The sequence below is a fragment of the Trachemys scripta genome, chromosome 1 (assembly GCF_013100865.1).
Source record: "Trachemys scripta elegans isolate TJP31775 chromosome 1, CAS_Tse_1.0, whole genome shotgun sequence".
Lineage (NCBI taxonomy): Eukaryota > Metazoa > Chordata > Testudines > Emydidae > Trachemys > Trachemys scripta.
This window is the reverse complement of record NC_048298.1, coordinates 101,323,207-101,337,607: the sequence shown is the minus strand read 5'-3', so window position 1 is coordinate 101,337,607 and position 14,401 is coordinate 101,323,207. Positions and strand designations below refer to the sequence as shown.

At 45.3% G+C, this 14,401-nt stretch overlaps 1 protein-coding gene across 2 annotated transcripts; it reads right to left on the bottom strand.

The window, feature by feature from the left end:
• Nucleotides 1-297: 297 nt before the first annotated feature.
• ADCK2 (aarF domain containing kinase 2) lies at nt 298-11,709 on the bottom strand. Of its 2 annotated transcripts, XM_034779427.1 has the most exons (8): nt 9,989-10,960; nt 9,114-9,260; nt 7,921-8,049; nt 7,042-7,137; nt 5,912-6,163; nt 4,554-4,682; nt 3,837-3,890; nt 298-2,614 (listed from the first exon to the last, which is right to left on the bottom strand). In XM_034779427.1, the coding sequence occupies exons 1-8, from the start codon at nt 10,958-10,960 to the stop codon at nt 2,471-2,473; spliced, it is 1,923 nt and encodes a 640-aa protein (XP_034635318.1). In that variant the 3' UTR covers nt 298-2,470. The 2 variants fall into 2 exon arrangements, with proteins under 2 accessions (XP_034635318.1, XP_034635327.1); XM_034779436.1 differs by lacking the exon at nt 4,554-4,682 and having other exon boundaries at nt 9,989-11,709.
• Between the last annotated feature and the right edge of the window lie 2,692 nt (nt 11,710-14,401).

The window sequence follows — 14,401 nt, the reverse complement described above, 5'->3', positions numbered from 1 at the left end:
GAGCTATGCCAAGGTAAGAACACAGTGAAGACCAGGCATCTTAGTTTTATCACAAGGCAAACTAAGCAATGGTAGCACTACACACCTGCCTTGGACTGACCTTGTCTAAGTTTACCTCGGAAAGAGCAGGTCAGACTAGATGATCCTGATGGTCCTTTCTGACCTTTGAGTCTGAGTCTAAAGCGCCTTGTCATCACTGTGTTTTTAACCTCGCCATACCTCCTTTGGAACAGCTCTCTCAAACCATGACTAACAAATGTTCCCATGATTGCACTTTAATTATGGAACCAACTTTTTCTTTAAAACAAATCATCTCCTTTATTGTTTATAACTCAAATTTCTACAGCACTGGGGTAGCGCATCAGAACCTGAGAGTGAAAAAACTGACTAGTTGATTTTGTTCAAAATGATTAAGAACACAGGGGAACCCTGCTCCTCACTGGGATCTCAGGGCACTACGGCGGTACAAATAGAAATGATATTGATAAATAATACAGTGAAAAGTATGTTTGATTTTTCAGATGATTTTAATAGCCAGAACTTTTAACTCACTCGTGTAGGTGGCACCAGGCCTCTGTGGTCACACTGGGTACCAAGGCATCACCACTCATGCCGGATGGCTCAGAAAAGTAACAATGTAGTGAATATTGTTCCTTCACATAATCAGATTACTCACGCCTAATACAATGACAATGTCGTTAGTATAGTCAGTTACTTTAACAATTTTGATCGACAGGGGGAAAGAATGAAAAAATATCCCCAAACATTTCAATATAAAAATGGACTGACAGGCCTCTGAAACTATGTATGATGAGCCATCTGATCTTGTCCTCAGTTGCAGTTCAGCATGTTATATCTGATAAAAATCAGCAGCTTCTCCCAGCTGGATATTCCAAAGTTATTTTACTCAGATGTTCATAAGCCAACAGATTTTGTGTAAAATCGTGTTTCATGTAAAGGTACTTACAATATCAACTACTCAAAAATGTGTCAGCCAAGAGAGGATTGATAAATGGTGCATTTTAAATTACATCCTTCGCCAGAGTGCTTACTCTTTCAAGAAAATAGTAACAAAACAAAAGCCATTTTGTAACATTTAATCTGTGGAAAGGCTTATGGGTAACATTCAAATGGCGTTAGGAAGGGTAGCGTTTAAAGACAAATGAATGCTGTCGCTATAGGAAGGTCAGACCAGGTCTCCATTGCTGTTCCAAAAGTCAGAACAGCAGAGTCTTCTCTGCACTCTCGTCTCACTGCTATTCACACTAAGCAGCACAGGGTCTGATCCTGCATCCACTGAAGTTAAGGGCAGGCTTGAGCCCCTGCTCCTCAGACTTCAGCAAACGCTTCTGCTCTTGCACACTAAGATCCATCTTTAATTTGCTGGTGCTTGAGGAAAACCATGCTGAGCTTGTACACAGTGTCAGACCCTACACTAAATAGGATGCAATCTTCTTCCAGCAACAGAACACCTGGAGATCACCAGCTCCCCAAAGAAAGAGATGCTTAGCAACTATTTTAAAAATATGTATAGCTTCTATTTCTTCAAAGCCTGAAAATAATACCCCCCCTTCCCCGCCCGCCCGATTTGACAATGACTGATCCCTTCCCCTGGGACTGAAATGACACTGAAACTGGTCTGGCTCTTTAAAGCCCATTCCAACAATAGCTTTTAGGAGCTAGCCTACGGGGGAGATCACACATGGTTTTGTTCCACAAGAGAGAGGTCTTGTTTGTTTGTTTTAAATTAAAACTCCTGACCACAGTGGTAAGATCTAAACATTTTTCAAAGATGTTTCTAACCCAGACGACTTACCCCCATCAGATTATAGCAATCTTGGGAACCTAGCTGACTTGACAGTGTCACTTCAGTCAGGCTGAAGGAAAACCCAACATCCTGTCAAACCCAATAAACAAAGAACACCAGATTGTATGAACGTGTAAAATTCTAAAAGGCCCATAAGGCTGAAAGCAAAGTTCTCTCTAAGGGAGTCAGAACCCATCCACCATTTCAAGCTGCAAAATGTCTGATGTTTGCAATTGCATTTCCAAGGCTTTTCTGTCTATCCACTTGTATGACCTCTTCTCATTGCAGTTTGAGTGCCTTTCAGCAAAGTGGGACTAATCAATAAGGAGGCCTGATTCCTAACAAGTCTCACCGAGCTCAGTGTCAATACTTGTTACTCAAGCTTGGATACAAATTAAAGGGCTTTATTGTCGTAGAACAGCTCTCTCTCATAGGCAGGATGGGGAACCATGAAGCCAGCTGGAAAGGTCTTTGGCACCTGGATGCTGCCTAGGTGGTGATGGCGGATACCCAGTTTAATGGGGAATAGCCCACTGCTTCTCATCAGAGATGAGAGGTGAGGGCCTGTCCCCAGCTTCAGGCTGTTCCCCCATCGGCTGCCAAGGAGCACAGACAGTCCTGCCAAAGAGCCCAGCAATGCAAGACAAACGTCAGTGGCTGCTGCTACTCTAGGAGAGAAGCAGCGGTTCTCATGAGAAGTGGTTTAGCTGCCTCCAAGATGTCCAGTTCGGGGTCCAACGAACGGGCAAGCCCTTCCAAAACCATGATGGCAAAGACAACTGAGGCGAAGTTACTCTCCAGCTTCACCTGAAAGCATAAGTGCAGAGGTTGTAATGGACTTGGGTGTCTCTGTGCTTTCCAAGCCCCTTTCATTGAGGTTCCAGCCTGCGGTGGGTGGGGCTGGGAGGGCATGTGTGTGCCTAGACAGCTGGACTGCAACACAGGAGCTCACTCATTTCCCTTCAGTTTCAAAGCAGCCTTGCTGCAATTCAGAAGGAGGGGGAAGCTGATCATTTCAAAGGAGATGTCCTAAGTCAGCCCAGTAGACAGTGCTCTGCACTTCCATATAGGAGAAGATTTTTCCCTCCCTGGAAGAGCAGGAGTTAGCAGTGCTGCCAAGTGCAAACTCTGCTGAAGGAGCTTCCATGGACAAGGCAAGTACACATGCATGAAAAGGGGCAATGTGCCCCTCTCCCCTCTGCCATGGAGGGAGCCCCATGGAACAGAATCAGACCCCTATTCCACATCTGGACTGCCTGCAGCCTGTCCCCCAGCCATGCAAGAGAACTGCTCCACATCCTACTGCCTTACACATCTGCTGAGCGGGAGGCAGGATTTGCCCTTATTGGGGCTTTGGTCACATTTAATGTTATTGGGGATAGTTCGATGGGGTTTAACATCCAAAAAGCTGAAATAAAATAAAGTTTGTGGGGACACTGTCCAGGTCGAGCACCCCAGCATTTGACCTAGACACTGTTCTGATCTTTGTAAAGTCCCTAGGGCAGATCCTCAGCTGGTATAACTTGTCATAGCTCAGCTGAATTCAAACAAACAAAAGTGATTTTTTTTTTCTGCTTTAAAGTAAGTGCCAGCAGCTTCTGACTCCTGCGTAACCCCCTCACAAACCGGCACATGGAGCCCAGTGCTCCTACACAACCTGACAATAACCAATCAATGCATAGAGGGGAAAAAAGCAAATTGTTTTCATTTTACTTTTAACAATAAGGAAAATGGAGACACCGACACTGGCCTTTTACAGTCTGGTGTCAGTTCTGAAATGCAGGCTATTGAAGGCCAGATCCAAAGCCCCTTGAAATAGATGGAAAAACACTCACTGGCCTCAAAGGCTTTAAGGCACTCTTTTCCAAACATCGCAGGCAATACAGCATGCACGATCCCCCGGCACATTTCAGACACTCTCCCTCATCTCACACCTTTGCAATCCCAATGGTTCCCCCCTGCTCATTTTTCAGATGGCAAAGCCTGGCACAACTTTTAAGGAGAATGAAATGAACACAGAGAACCTCACCTTGTGGGTCATCAGTAACTTAAAGACACTGGAGAGCAGATTCGCCACTTGAAGCTGGGATGTAAAGATACAAAGAAAAAGTTAACTCTGCTGATCAGGAGACCATGAAAACTACTGCCAGCAGGAACGGGAGGGATTTACCAGAGTAAGCTATTGGCATATTGTATGATCAGTTTAAAGTCTAAGAATATTAAGTGTCAGATTTTATTATTAGAGATATTGCTCAGAGAACAATATTTGCTATGCTCCATTGACAGCCTTATCCATCAGGATGTTGGTAAATATTCACAGGGCATCAGCTGAGACCCCACCAATATCTATGGTTCTCTTAACCCCACCGCCCAGGAAGGAGGTAAGAGGGTTGAGGAGACAACAATCGGCCCCTGCTTTGCTCTGCAACCTCACCACTGGAGCACTTCTATTGGTTTCAAAGGGAGTCCCAGCAGGATTTAGCCAGAAGGATACAGGCTACGACTCCTTGGATTAAAAAAAAGTCAACACTATTTTGAGTTAGAAAGAAATAAAAGACGAGTTAGGAGTGTGGACAGAGTTTTTCTCCAGCTGTGAGAATAAAGAATCGTAAAGAATTGGTAACACTGACAAGGGAGATGGCTGATGTGTAAGCGTCTGGTCTTTCAATCTGGGCCCGTTTATCTCTTATTGAGTACACCCGTGCTTTTAGTGTCCTGGGCTGGGCACCATATTTAGTCTGCTCACCTTTCCCAGTGCTACAGTGTTCGTCCTGGCCTTGGTCACTAGCTCTGCCATTTCAACTTTGAATCTCTCTATGTCCTTGCACTGGTTAGCCCTGGCGTGATGAAGGATCAATTCTGCCACTCTCTCCCCCTGTGAAACAAGTAGGAAGAGATGTGTCGAAGAATCCCAGACCATGGTAACACCACCAGATCTGTAATGCAGCTGCACAATGTCCTCACTCTCAGGCTTCCACTGGCACCTTTTCAACCAGAGGGGGAGCTCTCAGGGGTCAGACTACCCTCCTCAGGAGTTTGAGGGCAGATAGAGACTGACACTGAGCGAGAGGAAGTGGTTGTGGGTGGGAGGGGAATCAGTATGTGGGAAAACCTAAAGCTCCTGTTCCTTTTAGGGCCTGGGAGTAGGAGCATTGGGCTGGCCAGAACTCCCTGTTCTCTCAGCCAAGCAGGACAAAGTTCTGCTGGCACTAACTGCCATGCATGCTGGCAGTCTCAGAAGAGAGGCCAAGGACTGAATGGGCATGAAGACAGAACTACATTCTCTTGCAGTGAGGTGAACCCTCCAGCTCAAGAATGAGATGCAGCAACAGGGTTGTGGAAGTGCTGACGTGTGGGCTGTACCTGTGCTGTGGATAAACAGAAGCCTTCAGGGCTCAATTGGGGAAGGGACCGTCTTTTTATTCTATGGTTGTATAGCAAAGCACAATGGAGGCCTGGCCCATGACTGGGGCTCCTAGGTGTTACGATAATACAAATAAATCATCATCATCATCATCATCCAGTTCACTAGAGGCACAACGCGGCTGGAGATGGCCAGTGGAGAATTCCCCCTGCAAGGCTCTTCTGCCTTCTGTGCCTGTTGTTCTCCCCAGTTCCTGGGACAAGGAGAAGGGGTGTGTTGTGGGCATTCTGGGAGGAGGGGAGCAGCGTGGCAGAGCAGAGTTCCACTACACGGCCTCTGCCAATCTGGCTTAAATCCTGAGGGACCTTACACACGCTGCGTGAGCTGGGGTTGCCTGCATGGAGCTCTAACTTGCCATGGGGTTGAGCAACCCTGAATTGGGGAGCTGCGACTGCCCTCTGACTCCCGAATCAAGCCTGGCACTCTCCTGGGCTAACTGAACTTGTTCAGAAGGAGAACCCAGAGAACCCACTTTCTTTTGTGTGTGATACAGTTATCAAGGCAGCTGAGAGTGTCTGAGAGGCAGCAACCTTCCTTCCCCCTTTTAAGAACCCAAAATGGCACTCGTGTGGGGAACAGTTGTACAATGTACTGCTGACAACTGAGATGACTGAAGAACTCCAGATTTCTCCCTTTCCCCAACTCCAGAGCCGTCAGCTCCCATCCGGAGCAGGCCTCACCTGTCCCTGTACCACAGCTGTGAAGACTGCCTTGAAGTTCTGAAGGTCAGCTCCCTGCAGCTCTGCCACAATCCCTGCATCCAGCAGCATCAGACGGAGCGGGCAAGGGGACGGCCGCACTTCCACGATCAGCGTGTCACACATGTCCACAATGGAGGTCTGATCCTTGCGACCAGTGCTGAAATGGGCGGTGCCCTGGACCAAGATGTTCCCAGGGTGCAGGTCACCATGGACAAAATTATCAACAAACACCTGGAGGGGGTGATATTTATCATATGAAAAGGACAAAGGTAACTGGAGTAAAATCTTCCACGGTGAGAGACCTGGTTCCAAAACCAGACTAGATGGTAAATGGCATTAGTGGGGTGGGTTCAGTCCTGCCCCCATGATCTCCTTGCCACATCACAAAACCAATACACAATGATACAATTAGTAGTTCTGCTCAGGAGTGGCCCAATGCTGAAACAGCAAGAGATGCTGTAGGCGAAAGTCAAGGTGCATCAGCAAAGTTGCATGTAGCAAAAAGGAAAATTTGCTATGAGACCAAGATAGTTCTGGGGAATCACGGACCAGGAAAGCATTAGTCTCTGGAAATAAGCCCTAACTGGACAGAACTCAGGGTTTTCATTGTCAGTACCCATTCAGAATCCAGCCTTCACTCTGGCCATGACTGAGGAACTGAATAGTTACAGGTTGCCAAACCCGCACTGGGCTCACTGCCTTGCAATTCAATAGAAAAATAAGGAGGGGACGTTGCATTGCTCGCAAGAGCTGGCCAGATTTATTTTCTTTGCTCCATGCTTAGTATATTTCACCTACCTGTAAATTGGCAGCAACAGATGCTTTGACAAATGGAACTAGAAAGTTAGCTGGTTTCCCTGGGGCTTTTATAAGCCCTGTAGCCTCCGTCGAGAGGACACTTAAAACTTTGTGCTTTACATCTCCAAAAAGATGCGTAAATATTAATTAAATGCAGTTCTATGGCTCCCCAGAGCAATACACTTGTGTGTGTGTGTGTGTGTGTGTGTGTGTATATACATACATATGTATTAGGCTAATTGAATTATTTTAACAATGGGAAGGCACCCTCCTCCTCAGTTCAACTCTAACAACACAGCCCAGACTCTTACCATCTTTAGGAGCATGTCTATGCCCATCTTGGCTAGTCTCTTCCTGAGCTCTGAGGATATGTCCACGTGCAGATACTGGGATATGGGCTGACTCTCCTTAAACAAAGACAGAATGGGAGTCAGACAGATCCTATAGATCCCTATGTCTCACTTCACCACCCGCATTCCAGAGTCAGGGTCTCTCCTGTCCTTGGCAGAGCAATGAAGATGCCGCGGGGGGGGCTAGGTTAATACAGGCTGAATTTACTGTGGCTGATGAAGCCAGAGAAGCAAAGGTTTGGGACTGGGAGGTGATTGGCTAAATGGGTGTGAAACAGGCCGTGAGGGATTTTGGGGACAAGAAATACTAAAGAAAATATATAGCTAGATTTGACACACGGAGTGGGGTTGAAAGAACAACTTTGGGAGCTGATTCAAAGCTGGTCCACAATGAAGATGAACCAACAAACCCAACTATATCCCTTTATATGGACCAGCTCAGGTTAGATTCCTGAAGTATACACCCAACCCTAACACAGAAAAGGAGAACTAGAGGGTGTTTTATGGGCAGAAAACGCAAACAGAAACATAAGATTGCTAAAGAACAGTTCTGGTTTCCTTTTGGCACCCAGGAAACCAGTTGAGTTTCACACTGAGCTGAGACTACATTTCTCACCCTTATTCCAGGGAATGCGACCTTGAAAAGAAGAGCAAGAAAGGAAAGAGTGAAAGAAGGACCCAGACACATTTAAGCCAATAGCAGAGAGATGCACTCTCCTACCACTCATCTTTCCCTCCCAAGGCCACCTCTAGAAAAGGGCTTTGTGTTGAGGTTAAGATCAACCATTGAGTGTAAATCTCCAGCACCACCACCCTTCTCATGGCCGCTGTAGCTCTTACCTCAAACGTTTCCACCAGGATGTTTCTCGTTACAAAGGGGCGAAGTGGAGTTGGGAACTTCACAAAATCCACATCCAGGAAATTTTTCTGGAAGCGCTCCAAGTTTCTGGCTTCGTAGCGTAGGTCAAGCTAAAGAGGGATGAAGAGAAAAGGGAGACTGCGTGGTGCAGGGGGTGCAGATCTAGGAGGACAGGAAGCCTGGAAGGTCCTGCCTGAGCTACCATCACACTGCCTGACACTTGACCCCAATGGAGCTCAGCCAACTCCACCAGAAAACTGGTTAAAAAGCAAGAACCTCAATGAAAAAAAAAAAAAAAAAAAAAAAAAAAATAGATGGTGCTCCTTAGCTAAGCTCTCCTGGTGGAAATATTACAGAATGAGGCACTTCAGGGGTAGGCATCTTAGAACTACCTCAATTAGATAGAAAAGTGACAAATATTACTATTTATTATCTGTATTACAGTAGTGCCTCAAGATCACAACCAAGATCAGGACCCATTGCACTAGGTGCTGTACATACACATAAGTGATATTCCTTGCCCCCAAAAGAGTTTACAATCTAACTAGACATGCCAAAGGGTGGGAGAAAGGAAGTGTCATCCTCATGTTACAGACCGAGAACTCAGGCAGGAAATAATTAGAAGCGTCTTCCCCAAGGTCACCCAGGCAGTCTGCAGCAGAGTCGGGAACTGAATCAGGATTCCAGAGTTCCAATCCAGTGCCTTAAGCACAAGCCCATGCTTCCTCTCTAAGTCACACTCCTTCATATCCCCTCCCTCCCCCCAACATATATTTCTTAGCGCTCAGCTGCAGTTTGAGGATTGAAGCATGAGGGTGACATCCCCTCCATAATTTGGAAATGATGACTATCCTGTGAGTATAATTATCCCCCTAAAGAGAAATGAAAGGAAGCGAGGGCAAGTTTCTCAGATACTGATCCTGTCCTGACTCTTCTCACAGTTTGTACCCTAGGCAAAAGGCCTGGCTGCCTGACCGAGGAGGCACTAAACACCCCGGGCTGAAGACATCCCTAGTGTAATTACTGATGTCACTACTGTGCACCAGAATGCAGTGCTGCTGCACAAGATGACAGAGTCTCTTTGTAATTGCTGGTAGCAATGGGTAGGTGGATGCATGGAAAAGAGAGGAAGCAACTGTGCTTCGGTATATGCAGAGCATGGAATTATGCTCACCTGTTGAGTCATGAGCTTCTCAAATTCCTCCACTATTTCAGCCAGACTGAGCCACTTGAGGCCCGGGAAGAGCCCAATGATCTTGCTGCCCATCTTCATCAGAAGCAGATCTATCTGGACCTGGAGGACTAGGCCAGGATGCAGGACCTGAGCGAGAAACAACTGTAGGCAGATCATCTCCCATGGGCATAATGCCAATACTGTAGGGAAGCCAGTCCATTCAGTTTAGTAAGCTAAGAGGATAGCTCCTGAAAAGTCACACACCAGGCTAGAACGGAAATACCCTTTAGACTAAAAAGGGTCTGCTATTAGCTCTGTCAACAATGCACATCTCCCATGGATCCAGGGTTCAAAATGTGACTAAAGGAAGTCTTTATAATACTCTTTAAACTGCTCAGATTTATTCAGTTTAGAGTCTACAATGTCACCAAAACTAATTTATAACTGCGTTTCCCATCCTCCCTTAAAGAAGCAGAGAAGGGCTGGACAATTTACTTAAGACCAAAAGTGAAGTCTAGCTCAATACACCGTTTTAAAATAAATTGGGCCTTAGTGGTCATGTCTAGTGCCCACATGGCAGTCAACATGGCATGACTGGAGTGTCTGTATTTTGGAGAGTCCCAGACATGCAACAGCAAGGGCTGTTGAGGATCAAGTTTGAGGAGCATTAGTAGCATTTTGTGGCAAGCAGTACCACAGGCTGGAACTGAAGAGTCCTGGGAAAACTGCCTGGGCAGAAAGGTTAAGCAGCACCTCTCCTGCACTGCATTTAGCCCATGCCACATCTATTAATTTTTCGTGAGAACTAAACTCTCCATCAGATTCACTCAGCAATCTCTAATTCCAGTCATCCGCCTACAATATATATTACTTACTTTAATGGCTACTGGAATAAGATGGTCCATCGCATCTAAACTGTCAATAGATGATGTGTTTGTAGTTAGCGGAGATCCAGACATTTGCTCCTCAGAGGTAGCATTTCTATTAATACCTTCATTGAAACGTTCATCCTTAAGTGACTGGTCTGCACTACTGTCTTCCAAACTCTCTCCACCCTTCCCTTTCCAGGGCCACCTGAAGAGGCCCCTAAGACCAGACACTTCCCAGGCTTCAAAAGCAGATTCTGTTTCAGAGTTCTTCACTAGTTCCTCGAACTGGGGGTCATCAATAGTAGTGGCATCAGCATAAGCTTTATATACCTGGGCAACACAACCTGAGCCAATGGGTTCCTTGCTTTTAAACCTGAGGACTCTCTTCCAGTCTTCCCCAAATGCTCTCCTGAGGAAGTGTTTGGTGTAAACCCAGGGATGAGGTGTCACCTTGACATGAAGCTTGGAAAACTTGATGCAGAACTTTTCAGAGAAGAGATCTCTCCTGGTGCATGCCCACTGGCCCAGCTTGATATAAGTGGGACCCGAGGACTCTGTGGCCTTCAGCAGGAGATGGAGCCAGAGGGCTGCAAAACCTGAAGACAGGTAGGTCACTGGATAAAGCAGAAGCAAAGGGCCAAACTTCAACAAGAGAACACAAGCCCGGAGTCCCAGGCGAAGGGCAAAGCCAAGACGCCAGAAAAATCCAGCTGAAGGTTGTTTGTCTTTGGCAGGTTCAGGGAATAAGGATGCACATTGGTTTGATACTTCCTGGCATCTCACAACAGACACCTTCGTGATCCCCCAGCACACTAAGGTGGTCTTAACCAAGGCTTGCGTTTTGATCAAGCTGTGTTTATCACTAGATGGGGAGTTGCCAGATTTATTACCCCATCTTATCCAAACCAGGTTTTTCCTTACATTAAGGGGCCTTAAATTGAAAAGGCCAATCCTAGCAGTGCAGCCCCAGGCAATCATAATCCTGGAGGTCAAAAATGACAGAGAAAGTTGTGTATCTATTGGTGGGCAGTGCAGCCTAGATAGAGAATAACAGCAACCAAATCAAACATTTGTCATTTGCTGTTTTGCTTCAATGTTGGTGAAAAACTGGAGAATAAAAAACCCAAGATGATGCTCAAAAACTGGATTTACAAGGTTCAGTTTTGTTTGTTACACCAAAGTGCAAAAAGAAAAAAACAACATCGGCAAGTCTGTGCCTGTCAGCTCCACAATCTGCTGTTATGGGATCAGAGGCTGGGGTTTGGGCTGACTTGCTCCCCTCCATGGGTAAGTAGAGACCCCCCCAACGAGAATCAGGTCAAGAGTCTCTGTTCTTACGTCAGAGCGCAACCTCCACCAGGCACGGCCTGGCAACAGAGGCAGAGGGCCACAGCCAGGCTCTGCTAGAGGCGAGCCTCTGCATTCCGTTCACAGCCAAACCGCTCGTCCCTTCACTTTCCCCATCTCGCGCGTTTCCCTGCCTCCACGGAGTCAGTTTCATTCATACTCAGCTTCCCTCCGGGGAGCAGAAGGCAAAGCTGGGTGACGAACAGCGGCGATTCCCAGCCGTGGAGCCAAACCACCCGGGGGCTGGTGGGAGCGGCAGAGCCCCCGCTGCGGGCCGATCTGCTACAGTCTCACTCCGCAGAACGCGGGGCGAAGCGAACATGATACACAACGTTCCAAGCCCACGGACTTCCGTGGAAAACGATGGCCCCGCCCCTTAAAGAGACAGCGACTGGCGCTGGGCGCTGCTGTGCAAAGCACGGGGGAAGACCGTCCCTGCTGTACGTTGTGGGGCTTGCAGGGAGCGCGTTTTCCTCTACGGATCGCAGGTATCAAGCACGCAGTGTTGGTGATTCGCAAGTTTATATAGCGGGGTGTATGTTTGTAACAACCTTCCAGCTGGCCCCGTTATCCTTTCGCCAGCCAGTTAGATCCCTCCTTTGCTGGCGGTAAATTCTGTCTATTCGGGACAGTTATTAATTTAGGACATTGTCTGTTTAGACATAGGTTGTGCTGTACATTTGTATCTCCCGTCCTGATATTAATTGTATTGTTGTTTATTATTGTGCTTAAATATTTGTTTCAAGTGGAGTCGTTACAAGCTTTTATGGTCCTACATTATCAATATATCTTGGTCCTATCTTTCCTGGCCAGGTCTCACTTAACCTATGTACTGTACAGTGGAGTCAATCCCTGAAGTTATTAAAATGATGCTAAAAGGTGTTCTACTTCCTGGTAAATTACATTTTCCATCCCTTGTTAATTTCGGCAGGTAGAGCCGCTGGCAGGGGGGAAATTAGTCTGTGTCCACTGCTCAGATAGTTTGGTATAGAGGCATCTCATCTGGCAGAGTAAGGCTGTTTTGCAGGCAAAAACTATTATGGCTTTTCCCAGCCTCTCCTTCTAATAGCAGAAAATAATATTTTAAGTTGATTTTGAGTCTAAGTCTTAAGATTTGGGGTTTAATTCTCTGCTCTGTGACATCTGTGTGGGACATTTTATTTTGTTTTTTAATCTTGTTTTAACTTTTGAGATATTTCTCTTGTTTTCATCTTGTTACTAGAGGGAGAATATGTAAAAGTACAGTAGCTCCTTTTCCTGGGGGAGAAACTATATTTGAGTGGGGAAAATGGTGGATTTTGTAGTTCACTGGGCATTTTGAAAATTCAGGGGAAAGTTTTATTTGAGGTTAGAACTGAAAACAAAAATTTTCTAAAATTTTTGGTCAATTGAAAAGGGAAAAAATCATTTTGGGTTAAAGAAAACATTTTGTTCAGACAAAATCAAAATGTTTTGTTTTTATCTTAACCATTTTAAACCGTTTTTTTTAAACAAAACTAAAGGAAATTTTGAAATAATTTCAAACCAAAAATTGAAATGTTTAATTTTTAAAACATCTCAAAACAAAATTTCAATTTTTTTCTGAATTTTTTTCACAACAAACAATTCAGCAAAATCTGCTTGAATTAGCAAAATATCTTGGGTGTTGTCAAATCTGCATTTCTCACCGAAAAAAAGTTTCAGATGAAAAGTTTCACCTATGTCTACTCTACATGAATTTATTCTTTGCTGTGCCCAAGTATAAAAGAGCTGGTTGATCGAGGTTTATGTCAAGGAAAGAAAGAGTCTTTTTGATCAACAAACCAGGAATTGATAACATGCCTCTAGCTTTATAAAACATAGGGATATGGTGAGAGATCTTTTACATAAAATTCTGAATTGTTACTGGCAATAGGTGGAAGACATGATCATGGTATTTATTCCTTTTAAAAGACAAGTTATTGTATTGTGTATTTATAGCTCTGATCGCAACAGCTCAAGGATTTTCATATGGGTACAAAAGTTAAAATCATCTAATGTTTATTTCAACAAAAAGTCACCACTCTCATAAAGAAGCTGAAATATCACACTGTTGGAATCTCTAATCTAATATAGATTGGAGTGATTACAGACACACTGTGATTATTTAATTTTGTTCCAAAAATACTGAAAGAGAGGGAGATAACTGGAAATGCCTGGGAGCTATGGATGGACATGAAGGTTAGTTGATCTAAGTTACAAGACAGGTTTTACCTATGTGTGTGTTGGTGGTGGATGGGGGTGCTCTGGAGTGAATGTAACAAATGCAGGAGCATTTGCTGTGTTTCAGTTAAGCAGATGGGTAGCTCAGATAAAACCAGGACAGGGACTCATAGACTTTAAGATCAGAAGGGACCATCATGATCATCTAGTCTGACCTCCTGCATATTGCAGGCCACAGAACCTCACCCACCCACTCCTGTAATAGACCCATAACCTCTGAGTTACTAAAGTCTGCAAATCATGATTTAAAGACTTCACGTTACAGAGAATCCATCAATCTGTTTGCTCTCAGGAGCAAGTGATTCCACATTTTGGTGTAAATGCCTCTGGTTTAATGTAGGAAAGAGAGTCTAGGCTTGTGTTTAAATAAATATAGGAAAAGGTCCAGGCATTGAAAGGAAAACGATGTGAAGAAAACCACGAGTCGTATGTCTCCGTGGCTGGTAAAGTACAGGACAATGTGTCTTTTTTCAAGGGTTACAGAAGTGTGTATTAAATATTGGAGAGCTGGGCTGTACTGAGCCTTTGGGGGAATTCTCCAGGAAAATGCTTGGGATCTCAGCTACTCTCAAGCTACGATTGAAAAAACTGTGTATTGACTTAGCTCTCCCAACCCAGTAATATTACAGCCCTGCAAAGAGTTCCTGTCTGCTCACTGTGGTCTGGAACCAAACCCCTTGAATGCCCTTCTCTCCCACCCCCACTTGGAGGGAGTTGGGAATCTGGTCTGGGTTTGAACTTGGTGGTCTCCAGGCCCATTTCAGATTCATTTGTTTGCTTTTAATCTCTTGCCCCTGTCACATCATTAGTCACAGGGAGCAGGACTGGGGT